We start from the raw sequence: 15,005 nt of genomic DNA, 5'->3' as shown, positions 1-15,005 counted from the left end.
TATATAAATTCATCGTGGGGTTTTTTCTTTCCTTTTCTTTTTTTCGTTTTAACATAGGTAGGGCATTAGGCAATGTATTAACGAGAGCTTGGTGGGGCAAGTCACCACTCCGTTACAAAGGGGACGCTCATAGCATCCATTCATCCACCCAAGCCGCCATTTCAGGACGTATGGGCCTATAGCGTGCCTATACAGCCCTCGTTATAGAACCCGCCTTCTTATTAGACACGTGCATCTTTTTAAATATTCTTTTCCTCTCACTACCCCTCGTCTTCGTTCATTCCGTCATCCTCCCATTTCTGTGGCAGTAGACGAACATGAGTGTGGAAGGTAATGGAGATGACAGCAGAAACACAGCAAAACTTACCGGCATATCTTGCGCCGCCTGGTTGAAGTCTGACGAATAGGTGATTGAGAACGACAGCTAAGAGAAAGGAGAAATAGTGTGAATGTATCCGACGCCATCTCATTACACACCAGTGATAATAGGAACGAAAAAGAAACCATCTGAAAAAAAAAACTGTTGACACGCAGACTACCGCTCAACATTCAATTTGCGCATCACTTATGGTCTACAACTGTCACATGTTCGGAAATTGCTTCCGGTAGCAGTATCTCGGTACATTTCAGCTAAATTAAGTTCTGCTATATGAAAACCGATTAAGCAGCATACGTGAGAATTCTTCATAAGAGACAGTATAAAAGTAGCAACTATAGCCTTGCATCATTATAAAGCGTATCATTACTGACAAGAAGACTCAAGCCCGATTTCTTTTTTCTCTCTCTCTCTGTTTCCACCGTCTATATAACGTTATTTTTCTAGATTTCAAGAAAGCGTTTGACTTTGTTTCACATGCAAAACTAATATGTAAGCTTGAAACTACTGGGCTTCCTTCTTTCATAATAATAACAATAATAATATTTGGGGTTTTACGTGCCAAAACCACTTTCTGATTATGAGGCACGCCGTAGCGTAGGACTCCGGAAATTTTGACCACCTGGAGTTCTTTAACGTGCACCTAAATCTAAGCACACGGGTGTTTTCGCATTTCGCCCCCATCGAAATGCGGCCGCCGTGGCCGGGATTCGATCCCGCGACCTCGTGCTTAGTAGCCCAACGCCGTCCTCCTTCTTTCATAATTAACTGAGTGTCTGCTTACCTTTCTAATCACGCACAGTTCGTCAGTACTGATTCTCGTTGTTCCAGCTACCTCACAGTCACTTCTGGCGTACCGCAGAGAAGTGTGCTGGGACCATCAATCGTTTAGGTATACATAAATGAAATTGTTGATATGATTAGTGAACCAGTGCAGATTAAGCTTTTTGCCGACGATTGTGTATTGTTTAATGATATTAGGTCTTCTGAAGATCAAGCCATGCTTAATTCTAACCTTCAGAACATTCATTCCTGGTGCAATCAATCGGACATGAAGCTTAACAATGACAAAAGTCTTCATGAAAGTTATCAATAAAAAGAGCAGCCTACCATTTTCATATAACTTTCAATCTCACCCGCTCGAGGAAGTTAATGAATACACTTACCTAGGTGTTACTATAACCAATAATCTTAGTTGGAATAAAAATATATCAAACATATGCACGTCAGCTTTTAAGAAACTCTGCTTCCTCAGGCACAAATTAAAAGCTGCCCCTACAAGGGCAAAGCTCTCAGTCTACACCTCAATCATCAGACCTAAACTCGAGTACGCATGCACCGTCTCGGACCCTTACACAAAGCATAGCATTGAGGCGTTGGAAAGGACCAAGCGAAAATCTGTTCGATTTATCTTTAACAAATACCGCTCTACTGACTCTCCCACCACTCTCATGGCGCAACATAACATGCAGACACTGGAAATGCAAAAAAAATTCTAAGATTGAAGTTACTTTTCTTGATCAAAAATAACAAACTCTCCATCCATCTATTAAGTCCACCACAACACGCCTAACAAGAAATTATCACGTGGAATCTTTAACGCCGTACAACGCTAGAGTCAATGTTTTTAAATACTGTTTCTTTCCGCGCACAGTAACTCAATGAAATTTACTCCCGACTTATCTACTAACCAGCATTGATGCCTTTGACAAAATTGTTTATTGACAGTTGCACATTGATTGCTTCCTGTTCCTGCTATGAGTCATTCTTTACATATTCTCTTTACTGCAATGTACTTTGCTATGCTTTTTGTTGTTATTACTGTTGTTGTCTTTTTTATTTTGCCTCTCCTGCCAGGATCCATTTAAGATCTGCAGTACGCTGTAAATAATAAAATAAATAAACAACAAAATATACCCACTAAATGTGATCTATTGGTAAAGTTTGTTGACGCTGTTGTAATCAGAACGCAGACTGGTGTGTCACTGAGTCCGACAACACCATATACGTGTCTCTTAAAAAAGGGAGCGTGGAGCGCGTTCACGACCCCCTAGGTGATAAATGTGACGTCATAGGAGCGCCATTACTGATCTTACATCGCAGGCACTGAACATGCGGTACCACGCGCCCGCCGACGGTACCATATGTCCCAATTAACGCACTCGCGGACGGGTCGGAGGGGGAAAGCCGCACATACAGAAAGAAAGGGATGCTTTCACAAGAGGCATGCAGAGCTCCAATTGTGTGCAGTTCCTTCTATGTTTGTCGTCGTCCGCAATGGGCTATATGTATTACTGCTCTCTCAGCGAGAGCCCTTTGAAAGCAATTCTGAGTGTTCCTGTTCACTTATTGGAAAGCTCCGTAAGTTCATTTGGGAAGCTTGCCCCGGCGTGGTCTTCCATGCATGAGGATCGCGCCTCCGACACTCACCGGCAATTTGGCGTTCTGCTCGTAGGCATCCCTCGAAGCTTCGGCGTAACCGATGGTAATAAGAGGCGGGTGTATGGAGCCGGGCTTTCCTTTCTTGTGGAGCGTGATGCTGTGCAAAAATAATAATAATAATAATAATAATAATAATAATAATAATAATAATAATAATAATATTAATAATAATAATAAAGTAGGAAAAATACGCGTCGCCCTTTAAAGGCATGATCCCACGTGGTCCCTAGCATACAGGCAGCGCATTAGCCCCTTAAGACATTTGTGCAAGGCTGCCAAACAGTCCTAGACATAAACTATTCCTAAACATAAAAGGCACCTATGATAATATAGCACATTCTGCCATTATAGATGCTCTGTTTGAAGCCGGAATCGGTGGCCGCACTTTTCAGTGGCTGTACAGTTATTTGACCGACAGACATTTCTTCGTGATGACCGAGGATGGCGCCACGACTCAACACCAAACGTTCCGTGGAGTACCGCAAGGCGGAGTGTTGGGGGGGGGGGGGCGGAGCCCGACGCTATTCAGCCTAGTGTTCGTTGGCCTAGTCAGATGCTTGCCCAACACAGTTCAAGTATCAATATATGCCGACGACATCTGCATTTGGGCGTCTGCTGTAACACGACTGCAGCTACGAGCACGGCTACAAAAGGCAGCTACGTTAACATCACTGTACTTGCGAAAACAGAACTTAGAGCTGTCTTCAGAGAAATGCTGCCTTGTTCCATTCACTCGGAAGGCAATGAAGCGTTACAATGTAAACGTCAATGGGCAGGCAGTTGCAAATGCACGGAAACACCGCTTTTTAGGAGTAATTATTGACCGCGACCTATCATGGAGCCCGCATGTTTCATACCTAAAGAAGAGGTTAATTACAATAATACATCTCCTCAAATTTCTGGGCGGAAAGTCATGGGGCACATCGGTGCGGTCAATGCTGCAGCTTTATAACGCCTTGTTCCTCGGTTACGCAAGATACAGCCTTCCTGTGCATGGAAACACCTGCAAAGCAAACCTGCGTGTACTCCAGGGACTACAAGCTTAAGCCCTAAGGACGTGTCTCGGTCTTCCGAGGTGTGCGTCTACAGCGGCAACGATTGTGCTAGCCCGAGATCACCCAATATCAACATACTTGGCAACCGACGCTCTCAGGGCGCATATACGGCACATTGCCCGACTACCTTCTCACCATCTTGCCGCTCTACCCACAGAAAGGCCACACACAACTTTCAGTCGTATAATTGATGCCAATCGTGCCTCATTGCCATCGAACTACATGCCTGCAGCAAGACCATCCTCCCCTTTATGGTGCCTGCACAGACCTGAAATACGCCTCACCATCCCAGGAATCATGAAGAAATCAAACATGCCGTCGTTTGCCCTTAAGCAGGCCACATTAGAACTTCTACATGAAGTGCACAGTGGCCGCGTACACGTTTACATCGATGGCTCAGTCACATCTGCAAGTGCAGCTGCCGCTGTGGTGATACCAAGACGATCCGTCAGAATACAGCTAAAAACGTCACATGTATCATCAACGACAGCTGCTGAACTGGTAGCCCTGCGTGCGGCTCTTCATTTCATCCAGGAGGAACCACCCCACGCATGGCCAGTCTTTTGTGATTCCAAGGCAGCCCTACAGAGTGTACTCTCAGCACTGCGCCATGGATCACATGAGCAGCTCGTCGCAGAAATCAGAGAATTCCACCATCGACTAGTTGACGAAGGACACGATATAAAATATCAGTGGTTGCCTAGTCACTGTGGCATACATGGCAATGATCGAGCAGACGCAGCTGCCCGATCTGCCCATGAAGGCGTCAACTGCGTTGCCATTCCTCTTTCCAGAGCCGACGCAGCGAAAAAACTTTCCGCACTTGCGCGTGACCTGACATTAGCCCAATGGAATTCATCCGATTTCAGAAGTGCACGCCTTCATACCCTGGACCCTAATTTACAGCTCCGTATTCCGCCCGAGCTTCCCCGACGTAACTGCACCCTTCTAGTCCGTCTATGGCTTGGAGTAGCATTTTCAAATGCCTACTCTTTCCTTATTGGAATGGCCAACAGCCCACTTTGTGACTTCTGCGGGTGCAATGAAACAATCGAGCATCTTCTTTGTCAGTGATCTCGTTTTAACCCACAAATAGCGATCCTCTCAGCCACCCTAGACAAACTGGACAAGCGCCCATTGTCAGAAAACAAGATCCTTGGAAACTGGCCTACGCGAACATCAGCGCGATCTGCTATGAAGGCGCTGCTGCGATACTTGAAAGACACGGGACTTTCTCACAAATTGTGAATGTACACTGTGTGACGTAGGACTGTACGGTGACACTGCGTAAGACTAGGAACGCCTTTGCGGGCTGCGTGACAGTGCCCACAGAAACAGTTCGTGTGTACGTGCGTGTGTGTTCAGGTTTTTTTTTTATCCTTCTCTCTCTCACCTATTGCATCCCCTTGCCCCTCCCCCAGTACAGGGTAGCCAACCGGTGATAATCTCGGGTTAACCTCCCTGTCTTTCCTTTACCTTTCTCTCTCTCTCTCTCTCTCTCTGCCAAACAGCGACTAAAACGTTTCTGACTGAAATATAGTTTGTCTAAGCCGCCTATCAACGCAAAAAACACCAAGCGGGACAGTGGCAAAGGCAAGCGACGAGTAGCGGTATGGCGCTGCGACACCATTGCGCAGCACATCTTGTGGATACTTTATTTGCGCAAACTGCCCCGGAGCACTGCGTGCGTTGCACCAGGAATATTGACAATGTTTCTTTAGTTATTAAAAACTGTGGGGATTTGGGGAATTCGAGGCGCCATGGTTCGCGGCGAGGGCGGGGCTAAGACGTCACGAGGGGCCACTGGCGGCTACTCTCGTGGCGGTAGAGTTGGTTCTTTATTCTATGGCAGTAGCGTGTCTCTTCTTCCTTTGAACTGCGCCGGGTACGTGCACGCTTCCTCTCGTCCGCCGACACCTTTGTGACTAGGTTCTGAGCTCACGCACGGTGCCTTTGCCCGCGCGGGGAGCGCGTACCTCGTGTTGATCCTGTCCGGACGCTAAGCCGAAGAACGGGTGCCTAGTGCTCGCGCGAGGTCGTACCACGCCGAGCCGCACTTATCGGTGGCCCAAGCCGAAGGAGATTGCCCGAGCTCTCGCGAATTGGCCCATTGGTTATCGCGAGTGCAAGTAGCATAGCCGCCGGGACTTTTCCTAGCGGCGTGTCCCAGCTTGAGCCTGTGCTCTCGCAGCGACGTGCTACAGGCGCCCCTGACTATATTTTTCGCCCTTGGTGCGGGACCCCTTTGGTTCCCCGCCGTCCCGGGACCGGGCGTTTGTGCAGTGTCGGGTGCCGCCGGATACAATAAACGGTTTCCGTCAACTCAGGGCAATACTGTGTTCTTGTGTGCGTCGCTCGGTAGCCCCTTGTGGCCTGAGCTCGCGCGCGGCGCTAGAGGTTGACGGCTGACGCGGCCCTGTGGCTCGCTAAGCTTGAACCCGCGGTGGTCGGTACTCTTGTGAGACCCGAAGTTCCCACAAAACCCAGAATTGAGATGCTCGTCCTCTTCGTGTAACATCGCCTGTATATACTCACTGCAAGTTTACTTTCTCGGCATAGCGTAAAAATTTGGCCTTGGGATGTCCGCTTCGGGAGGCGCTGTCGCTGTCCTTCCCAGTGATGGGATCAACCAAGAAAAATCTTCTGACCAGCTGCCAAGATAATGCTCCGTCCTCTGAAAACACACAAATCATGACGTGCGGAGTCATAAGGTCAACCATGAAAGATGGCAACATTACATGGGTGCATGTACGTCGCGCATTGGAAACTAACGCTACACACTTTTGTGTATATGTATTTTCTTGCGTATGACGACGGGATCCACCCGTCGTGTTCGCTTGGCAGCTATGACATTGCGCTGTCACGCTGTCAAGCACGAGGCCACGGAATCAAATCCCGGCCGCGGCGGCCGCATTTTGACGGGGGTGAAATGCAAAAATGTTCGTGTTCCGTCCATTGTGCGTACGTTAAAGAACCCCAGGTAGTTAAAATTAATCCGGAGTCCCCCCCCCCCCCCCCCCCCTACGGAGTGCCTCATAATCAGATACTGGTTTTGGCGCGCGCAAAACCCTAGAATTTTTAATAATGGGATCCGGAATTTTTCCGGAGGCGACAAGTGCATTCTTTTCTGATCAACAATGCAATAACAGCACAGCACACAAACGACACAGCCACTGCATGGCCCGTCTCACTTTGCCCGCCTTCTGCACTGTCGAGAAAATTAGCCCAACTTCATGCACTTGTGCTCTTGTGACTTACCACTGTTTCTTCTTGAGTGCTTTTCAAAGTTCTCGATCTTCACCGGGACTGGATAAATTTTCTTCACACCATTATGGCTGCCCTCTAAGACTGACAAAAGAAAATTATTCCTCCCATTGTGAACATCTTGTCAATATGAGATTAAAGTGGGAGGTAAGTAAGTTGAAAAAAAACCTGAAATTACAATACTCACAAATGTCATAGAACACGAGGAGCGATTCATCCCACAGGTCTCTAGTTGGCTTTTGGCACTAAAGTAAACGTAAAATAGCACCCTATTATTCCTTTTTCTTAAATTCGCCAAACCGAAACAAGAAGTTAAAAAGTCATGCGTAGAATTCTCCCGGAACCCCCGAGAAAAAATAATAATGAAATGCAAACGAACAGTTTTTCGTTGTTCCGATTCATTGCATAAATATATGCGCAGCCGCGACTCGTAATACTGTCAGCAATGTTATCGCCTGATAAAAATAATGCTTTAACACATAATAGCAAACGCCTGTTAACTTCTCGAGTTCCATAATAGGCCACAAAGCAAAAAAAGAATAAAGAGAGAGAGAGAGAGAGAGAGAGAGAAAGGTACCTCGCTCACCTCTTCAGCAAACGTGGTTCCAAATCGAAGTGCATCCTTATTCGCCAGAGACGTACCGCATAGCTAGGGACAAGATGAACAGCTCTCAATCTTACGGCAGTCGTGGATAATGATAATGCAACAAAAATATGGTCCCTACATTATTATTATTTTTATTCCCCCTACAGTCTCTATTGGGATCGCAAAATGCGCAAGCAAGCACTCACGCTGAGCTCCCTTATCTTCAGTGGCCCGATGGTAGTAAGCTTTCCTTCAAGGCTGTACTTGGCAACGATAAAGTGGAGGTAAGAAGACTGAAAGCAGAGAGGACGGAACAGGTATGCGTCTTCATTAGGCAGTATATGCTGCATGAAATACACTGGACTATAGCGCCAAGAAGTAGCTTACGTTCTTCCAATGCTTTATAGTGAACTGGTTTGGAACGTCCGTCCTTGAAATAACGAGGCTGGCATCGTCATCCAAATAAAACAGCCACGGCAAGCCCCGCTGGTTGCTGCGCATATGAATAGCAGGCATAGGTGAACATCTTACGGTTGACAACACCTAAGCCGCGAGCTCTGTGAACACTGGTGCTATGATTCGCTATGCATTCGGCCTCTGTATATACAAAAAGGGCGTTCAGAGTTGTGGGCGCTCAGATGCAGCCATATCAGAAGGGGCTGACCTAACGAGGCTTTTGTTCGAATACAACTCGTGACTGACAGACATGATTTGGACGTGCTTGCCTGATGCCATCCCAACAGATTTCAAAGTGCTGAACCGCGTTCCATCGAGACAAAATTCACACTCAGCGCTTTTGCAGCGATTCTGTTCTTATGTGTGGATCCCGGCTGTTTGTCGGTACGCTCTCTGAGTAAATTTCATTTACGTAAAATTACGACCGAGCAAATCGAGTCAAAAGAAGGAGTGCGCTACTTTCCATTGCGCAACCAAGAATACAACGGGGAACAGAGAAGGCTAACACAATCCATAACTATTTCACCTTTCTAAAGTATTCATGCGTATGTACGAGCTGATATGCGACAGACAAAGTTCCAACTGTGGCATGTTGCATAACAGCTCCTGTATCAGGCGCTGTCAGAACGGAGACACTATAGAAGCTTTTAGGGGTTTCGTAGCGGGTTCGGGGATACCTTAAAGGGACTAACAACTGGCCAGAATGTGTTGTGAGACGTTGAAGGAAATGAAATGATTATGATTTATAATGATAGAATCCAGCACGCTGTTCACGATTTAAGTAGGATTTATCATTTTAAATATAGAAGTCTGAAAAACCAGTAAGTGGCGAGGCCTGGCGGTTAAATATTCGTACTTCGGATGTAGTCTATGATATTACTCTACGTAAGTCGGCTGTTAATAAATACAACATAACTATTGCTCAAAATTACGGTTGCTATATATTATTAGACACTCGCGCTTTATTCTATGCTTCGGAAATCAAAAGCGCACGCATGACTGCGGCAACACGCTGAACTGTGTATCACGTGTAAAAGCGTCGTTTCGTTTTCGATCCGATTGGTTTCGTTTTGACTGGTTAAATACCAAAACAATTGGACGACAGTAAACTACGAAAACACGTAGCTATTATCGCAGAAATACTTTAACACTTTGGAAAACATGAATCGCAGAAACATCGGCTTTATAAACAAAATAATACTTTCTCACTGTCACGGCCGCACTTTTCGTCTGTCTCCCACTAATGCCGGCGTATAATCGCTATCACGCTCACCTATCACCATCTTCAGCATGTTTCCAGTGAACGACTACATCCTCACTGCAGATCAAAAAATTCCGATAAAAAATGTTCCACGGCGTTTTCCGCGTTACCACATCATCATTACACACTCTGATCGCCAAGCTTTCCATTGCATTAAAAAAAAATAGGTGCCATGAAAACTGGTAGTCGGTCCCTTTAACCGTGTCTCCCTTTGAGCAATGAAACGCCCATTGTTCGCTTATTCCCGGTGTCTGCCCCGTCACCCTTGGCTACTTCCGCGGTCAACTAGATAGCCCAAAATTACAGCGATTAGTCATCTTCCACCGTTTTCCACAACATAGAAAATGATACCAAAAACAAAAAAGTAGGCCACGTCTACCGAGGTGCGCCATCTCTCATAATTTTACGGTATGCATAGGCGCTTGCTAGTCACAAAAAATTTTGGGCGTCCAAATGATGCTGAGTGACACTCATCGCACCTTAAATGCCTTGTGAAAGCGTTAATTAAGGCGCTAAGGACAAGAGTCAGTCAGACATAATAAACTTTGTTACTGGAAGAAACCAATAGCGTCTTCGTGAAAAGAAACTTTATTGCTTGGTGAAACATAAGGTCAAGTAGTGCAAGAACAAAAATGACATTTGGAAGAACGCAAATGAAGAAAATAAATTTGAACGATGTTAATGAAAAGAATAGGAGAAGCACGTTATTGTGTAAAACAGGGAACATGTCATGAACCATGTCATTCAAGAGCCCTGTCATGCAAGTATATGATAATAATAGCAATAACTTGAGAGCTCCACAACTAAGATACTAAACATCTACCATAAAACAAGATGGACACGCTTAACATTCAGTTCAACATTCCACCTTTGTTTTTTGAGTCCCGAAGACGGTTCGCTCAGTGCAAGAAATTTGTCACAGATGGCGCTTTCCGAGCTTCGATGATACAAGGTGAGAACACAGAGGTTGGCAAGAGCCTCACATGCACTTTCGTTGCCGTGTTCCTGAAACAGTTAAGAATATTCAAAATGGCAATCAGTCCATTTCTGCGTTGGGCTGCGAGACCTATCGCTGGCAGCCGTCGTGCTACGTTCGCCGCAAGGATTACAAGCATTACTCATGCCCTCAACTGAGATGACATGCTTACCTTGCAGTTGTAGAGTGAAGGCAAAAGGAGGCTCCGAAGTGCTTCTGATGAAATGCTACCACCCTGATAATGAAAACAATGTAATTATCTTCATTTTTTTTTTACTAGACACGAGTTGAGCAGAATGGACCTATGGAAGCGTGCGGTGCTATAGCATAACAGCACGTGTGGTGCCTTCTGAGGCGTGCAGGCGCGAAACTTTCATGCTGATACAGCCGCCAGCAGTTGTAAGCACGATACCCGAATACTTCATCATCATCATCAGTCTATTTTATGTCCACTCCAGGACGAAGGCATCTCCCTGCGCCAACCGATTCCAACTAGCGCCTGCAAATTTCTTAATTTCATCACCTCACCTAGTCTTCTACCGTCCTCGACTGCGCTTTCCTTCTCTTGGCACCCATTCTGTAACCCTAATGGTCCACCGGTTATCTAACCTACGCATTACATGACCTGCCCAGCTACAGTTCTTTCTCTTAATGAAAAAAAATGGAGCTGGGCAGGTCATGTAATGCGTAGGTTAGATTACCGGTGGACCCGAATGCTTATACGTATAATAATCACATTGTTCTACTGTACCTGATATTTGACACTGGACAATGAATCAATGTTGGCGTCCACCTTTTCTGCAGGAATGCAGCTTCCAGCAACGTGAATATACTGAAATAAAAAACATTCCAATTCGTTGCGCAGTTTGCGCCACGCAATTCAGATTAGGACACGTTCTAGCTCTGTGTAATGGACGCTACGACCCACGATATATTCCGCTGCAGATAATGGGAGCAGGGCAAGAAAGATTAACTCCCGTCGTTACGTATCCAGAGTCTCCAAAGCAGCGGATCTTGAAAACACTGAACTGTCTGTCGGAGCATGGATATGAAGAAAAAAACACTTTCGCAGAAACCACTGAAGGTGATTGTCAATGTCAGCGATAGCTTTCATGCGAGGTCCGCTCTATATCTCTATGCCATCCGTGAATCACGAAACCTTATGGGCACGTCCGCAGAGACGCGAAGTGGCAATCTCATGGCCAACCACAGCACCAAATAGTACCACGGCATAGAATATTTTGCCTAAATCGCAACACCGCCGTGGAAACTGCGTAACAATGCACACTATATCCCTCCTGGCTGCAACATCGTTGCTCATCAAGCGGCCGCGCTCGAGGCGTAGCTAGGTGTCTGTTGCAGATGGGGTGCTACCGATTTAATATATTTCAGGCTACACGCCCCTTGCGACCCCTTGGGACATCCATTCTGGCCAAGAATAAGCACATACCGACATCACATACTCAGGGCCCCTGTTCGGGCACGCAACCAGTGGCCAATGTTTGCTTGGCAAGACAGCAGCCAGCGCATACCTAGGGCCCCAGTTGACTCTGCTCCTATAAGCGGCCAGAAACCCACAAACCGCAAAGTGACCAAAGCCAAAGAAAGCTGCCGCATGAAGATAGCTTCCACGGCTTTAGAGATTTATCTATCCGGCGGTATTCTGTGAATCACATATGCACACAACTGTATAGGTATGTGCATAAAGGTGGTCGGGGCCTCGACAGGCACACTTTTGTCTTCGCCACGAGCTCCTTGTGGACGCTGTCTAAGCAAAATAAACAAATGAACTTAAAAACATACACGGCGCTTCACTTCACCTGAGCCAAACTTGAAAAATATGCAAATGCTACGCAGCTGGACAGAACCAAGGTAGTGTTGCTTGCCGTCGCTTGGAGATACTCAGATTATCTTTTTGCCTTCCGCCTAATCATATAATTTGTCTTAATGAATCAATCAACTTCTCAGTTATTCTAATTAGATGAAAAGTGCAAATGAAAAAATTATAGAGCAACACGTGGAACTCCCGATACAGCTTTCTGTTGCTCAATACGCGCTACATAGAAGTATTTTTTTTCCAAGCCCGAAAGAAGCCCGCAAATACACGCGAAGTGCCTCGAGCGGCCAGTCGAGCTGCAATCTTTCACGCTCGGTAAAGCCCTTTTATGTAGCACGTAATGGGCAACAGAAAGCTCTATCGGAAGTTTTTTCATGTTGCTCTACAATTTTCTCATTGACAATTTTCATCTAGCTATAATGATTGATAAGTTTATTAGATAATTAAGACTAAATATATGATAACGCGGAATTAAAAAAAAAATAATATTAGTATCTCCAAGCGACGGCAACCAACATTAGCTTCGTTCGGTCCAGCTATGTGCATTTGCATAATTTTAAACTTTGGCTGAAGTTACGTGAAACACCCTGTACACACATGAAAAGGTTGCTGAGTTCAGACAAATATTCATTCAGATGCCTGTATCAAAGAGGCACTCGAAAACGGGAAATCCTAACATTTCAAAAGCAAGAATTTATTTGCCGCTGAATGTTAGCCTCGAAGTAAAGTTTGACCCCTGCTCTCAATACAAGAGTGTGAGCAAATGTTGTGCATAATTGTGCTAAACACACCCGTACAAACCCAGAGGTGCCTGTACAACTCTTCTGCTCGGCGTTAAGATAGGCGGCAATGTGATATCGAGATTCAATATGACTTTTAACACGCAAGCGCGGAACCTTGAGCAGTTCGCATTCCCAGAAGTGTGAGTGCATAAAGGGAACGCTCTTACCATAGTAACCAGGGTGCCTACCAAGTTGACATTTCCAAATTCCCCGAGTTTTCCCGGTTTTCCCTGAGCGCCCTTGCAAAATTCCCTGAGTGACACAGAACTTCGTTTTTTTGTGAAGACGGGCTGACACCATGTCGCCCTATGGTGTTACTCTTTAGTAAGCACGTTAAAAAAATAAAAAAAACGACTTAATCCAGTTTGAATAGTAAGCAGTAGTGTTTATTTTATTCAAAAAGAAAACAGAAGGGAGTGGTTAGTAAAATGCACAGCGAAAAAAAATATATTCGAAAAAGATAAAACCCATTGTCAAACATTCCCAAATACGAATAAAAAGGAGATGCATGCAGAAGCAAATATTTTCGAAGATGAGGTACTTCTACCAACTGATAGCAAGCTCATTGGTGTGAGACCCGAACTTTGTCACGAGTGAGATTCTCTCTCGCTGGTAACCGCAACTGTCCTGACATACTCTCAGCCTGCGCACAACGCCTCATTGTTGCGTTTCACTGCTTTAAAGAGTTTATTTTGGTTTGTATTAGGGACTCCTGCATCTCGGCATCAGCCAACACTTTGTTTTTTTGAGCCCAAGCTCCTTCAAAGAAGCAGCGGCACGCTTCCTTTCCCGACTAGGTTTTTTCTGTTCTCGTCCTCCTTCCGCAGCGAGTTCACGCCACGGGCCATTTGAAGCATCCTCTTGGTCAGTTGTACAGTCAAGGTCCAATTTTTCCGACTCCCTAGGGGCCGCGAAAACGTCCGAAAATTCAAGCAGTCGGGAAAAAAATGGATGCACGTCTTTTACTGCCCTTAAAGGCTAAACTCACCGCAGGCACATCCGAAAAAGCTCTGAAGGCCTGGCAGTACACTTTAGGCATATCGGTGCTCATACTGTGACAGGAGACGGCGGGTGCACGCGTGTATAATTAAGGAATACATACTGCTTCCCGTGACAATTGCCTCTTCTCACACTTGTTATGCTTCACCGCAATACTTTTGCGTATGCTTCACCGCGTAATATAGCTATACTGAGGCGAAGTGCCCTTTCGGAAACCGGAGTTATGCAACGCGCCGTGCTTGTCGAGCTTCGAAGTTTCCGAGTTTTCCCTGAGTATTTCCAGACTATTACAAATCCCTGAGAATTCCCAGTTTCCCCGGTCTTCCCGGTTGATAGACACCCTGATAATAACATTAATAAAAGTATGCAATATAACATTTAAAGGTAGCAGCTGTAGTGTTACAAAAAATAATGGTACAATTCTGCTGATTATGATGTTTAGGTTATTTATTGTCAGGCCAAAAGGCAATATCGATCGGAGTTAAATTTATAGCTTTTACAAGAACGGTCACGAAAAAAGCTTTTTGATCGATTGTGTTCCTCGCAGTTTAAATTTCTTAGCTATGCTTAAGTATTTACAGAAGCATCCTTCTAAACCTCCTATTCTTTCAAACTACAGCACCTTGTCAGCTGGGCATGAACAGACGCTGCCATTGGCAACCAAAAATTCTTCTGGGCAGGTCACACACCTGTGCAGAAGAAAATAAAATTGTATTCAAGTGTCATACGCAAATGTGCTAGAAAGAGCACAACTGTAACTACGCGCCTTACTTTTGGCTGTCTGTATTAGGCCATGTTCCTGCATTGCACAGGCTGCATGCCAGCCTTCTGACGCCATCGCTTCCAGTCACTTCCTCTGAAATATGAGAGGAAACTAAATGTGCACTGGTACAGAAATGTTTGATCATAGCTAGCTCTGTATGTAAAGTGGTTATCAAGGTAAAACTGAAAGAGTTGATTGTGTTCTTACA

General features: G+C 45.5%; 1 protein-coding gene across 1 annotated transcript in view; it reads right to left on the bottom strand.

Moving 5' to 3' along the window:
* Positions 1–15,005, bottom strand: part of LOC142592634 (meckelin) — a 72,740-nt gene that overhangs the window by 44,548 nt on the left and 13,187 nt on the right. The window contains exons 4-16 of the mRNA XM_075704185.1: positions 14,806–14,890; positions 14,657–14,723; positions 11,168–11,248; positions 10,589–10,651; positions 10,309–10,445; positions 8,111–8,216; positions 7,930–8,016; positions 7,724–7,786; positions 7,325–7,382; positions 7,132–7,221; positions 6,409–6,547; positions 2,807–2,915; positions 368–424 (exon numbers count right to left, since the gene is read on the bottom strand). Coding sequence (XP_075560300.1) covers positions 368–424; positions 2,807–2,915; positions 6,409–6,547; positions 7,132–7,221; positions 7,325–7,382; positions 7,724–7,786; positions 7,930–8,016; positions 8,111–8,216; positions 10,309–10,445; positions 10,589–10,651; positions 11,168–11,248; positions 14,657–14,723; positions 14,806–14,890 — 1,142 coding nt within the window. The remainder of the gene's footprint in view (positions 1–367; positions 425–2,806; positions 2,916–6,408; positions 6,548–7,131; positions 7,222–7,324; positions 7,383–7,723; positions 7,787–7,929; positions 8,017–8,110; positions 8,217–10,308; positions 10,446–10,588; positions 10,652–11,167; positions 11,249–14,656; positions 14,724–14,805; positions 14,891–15,005) is intronic.

The sequence above is a fragment of the Dermacentor variabilis genome, chromosome 1, assembly GCF_050947875.1.
Source record: "Dermacentor variabilis isolate Ectoservices chromosome 1, ASM5094787v1, whole genome shotgun sequence".
NCBI classification, from domain to species: domain Eukaryota; kingdom Metazoa; phylum Arthropoda; class Arachnida; order Ixodida; family Ixodidae; genus Dermacentor; species Dermacentor variabilis.
The sequence above is the reverse complement of the archived record's forward strand: the minus strand, read 5'-3'. Positions and strand labels throughout refer to the sequence as shown.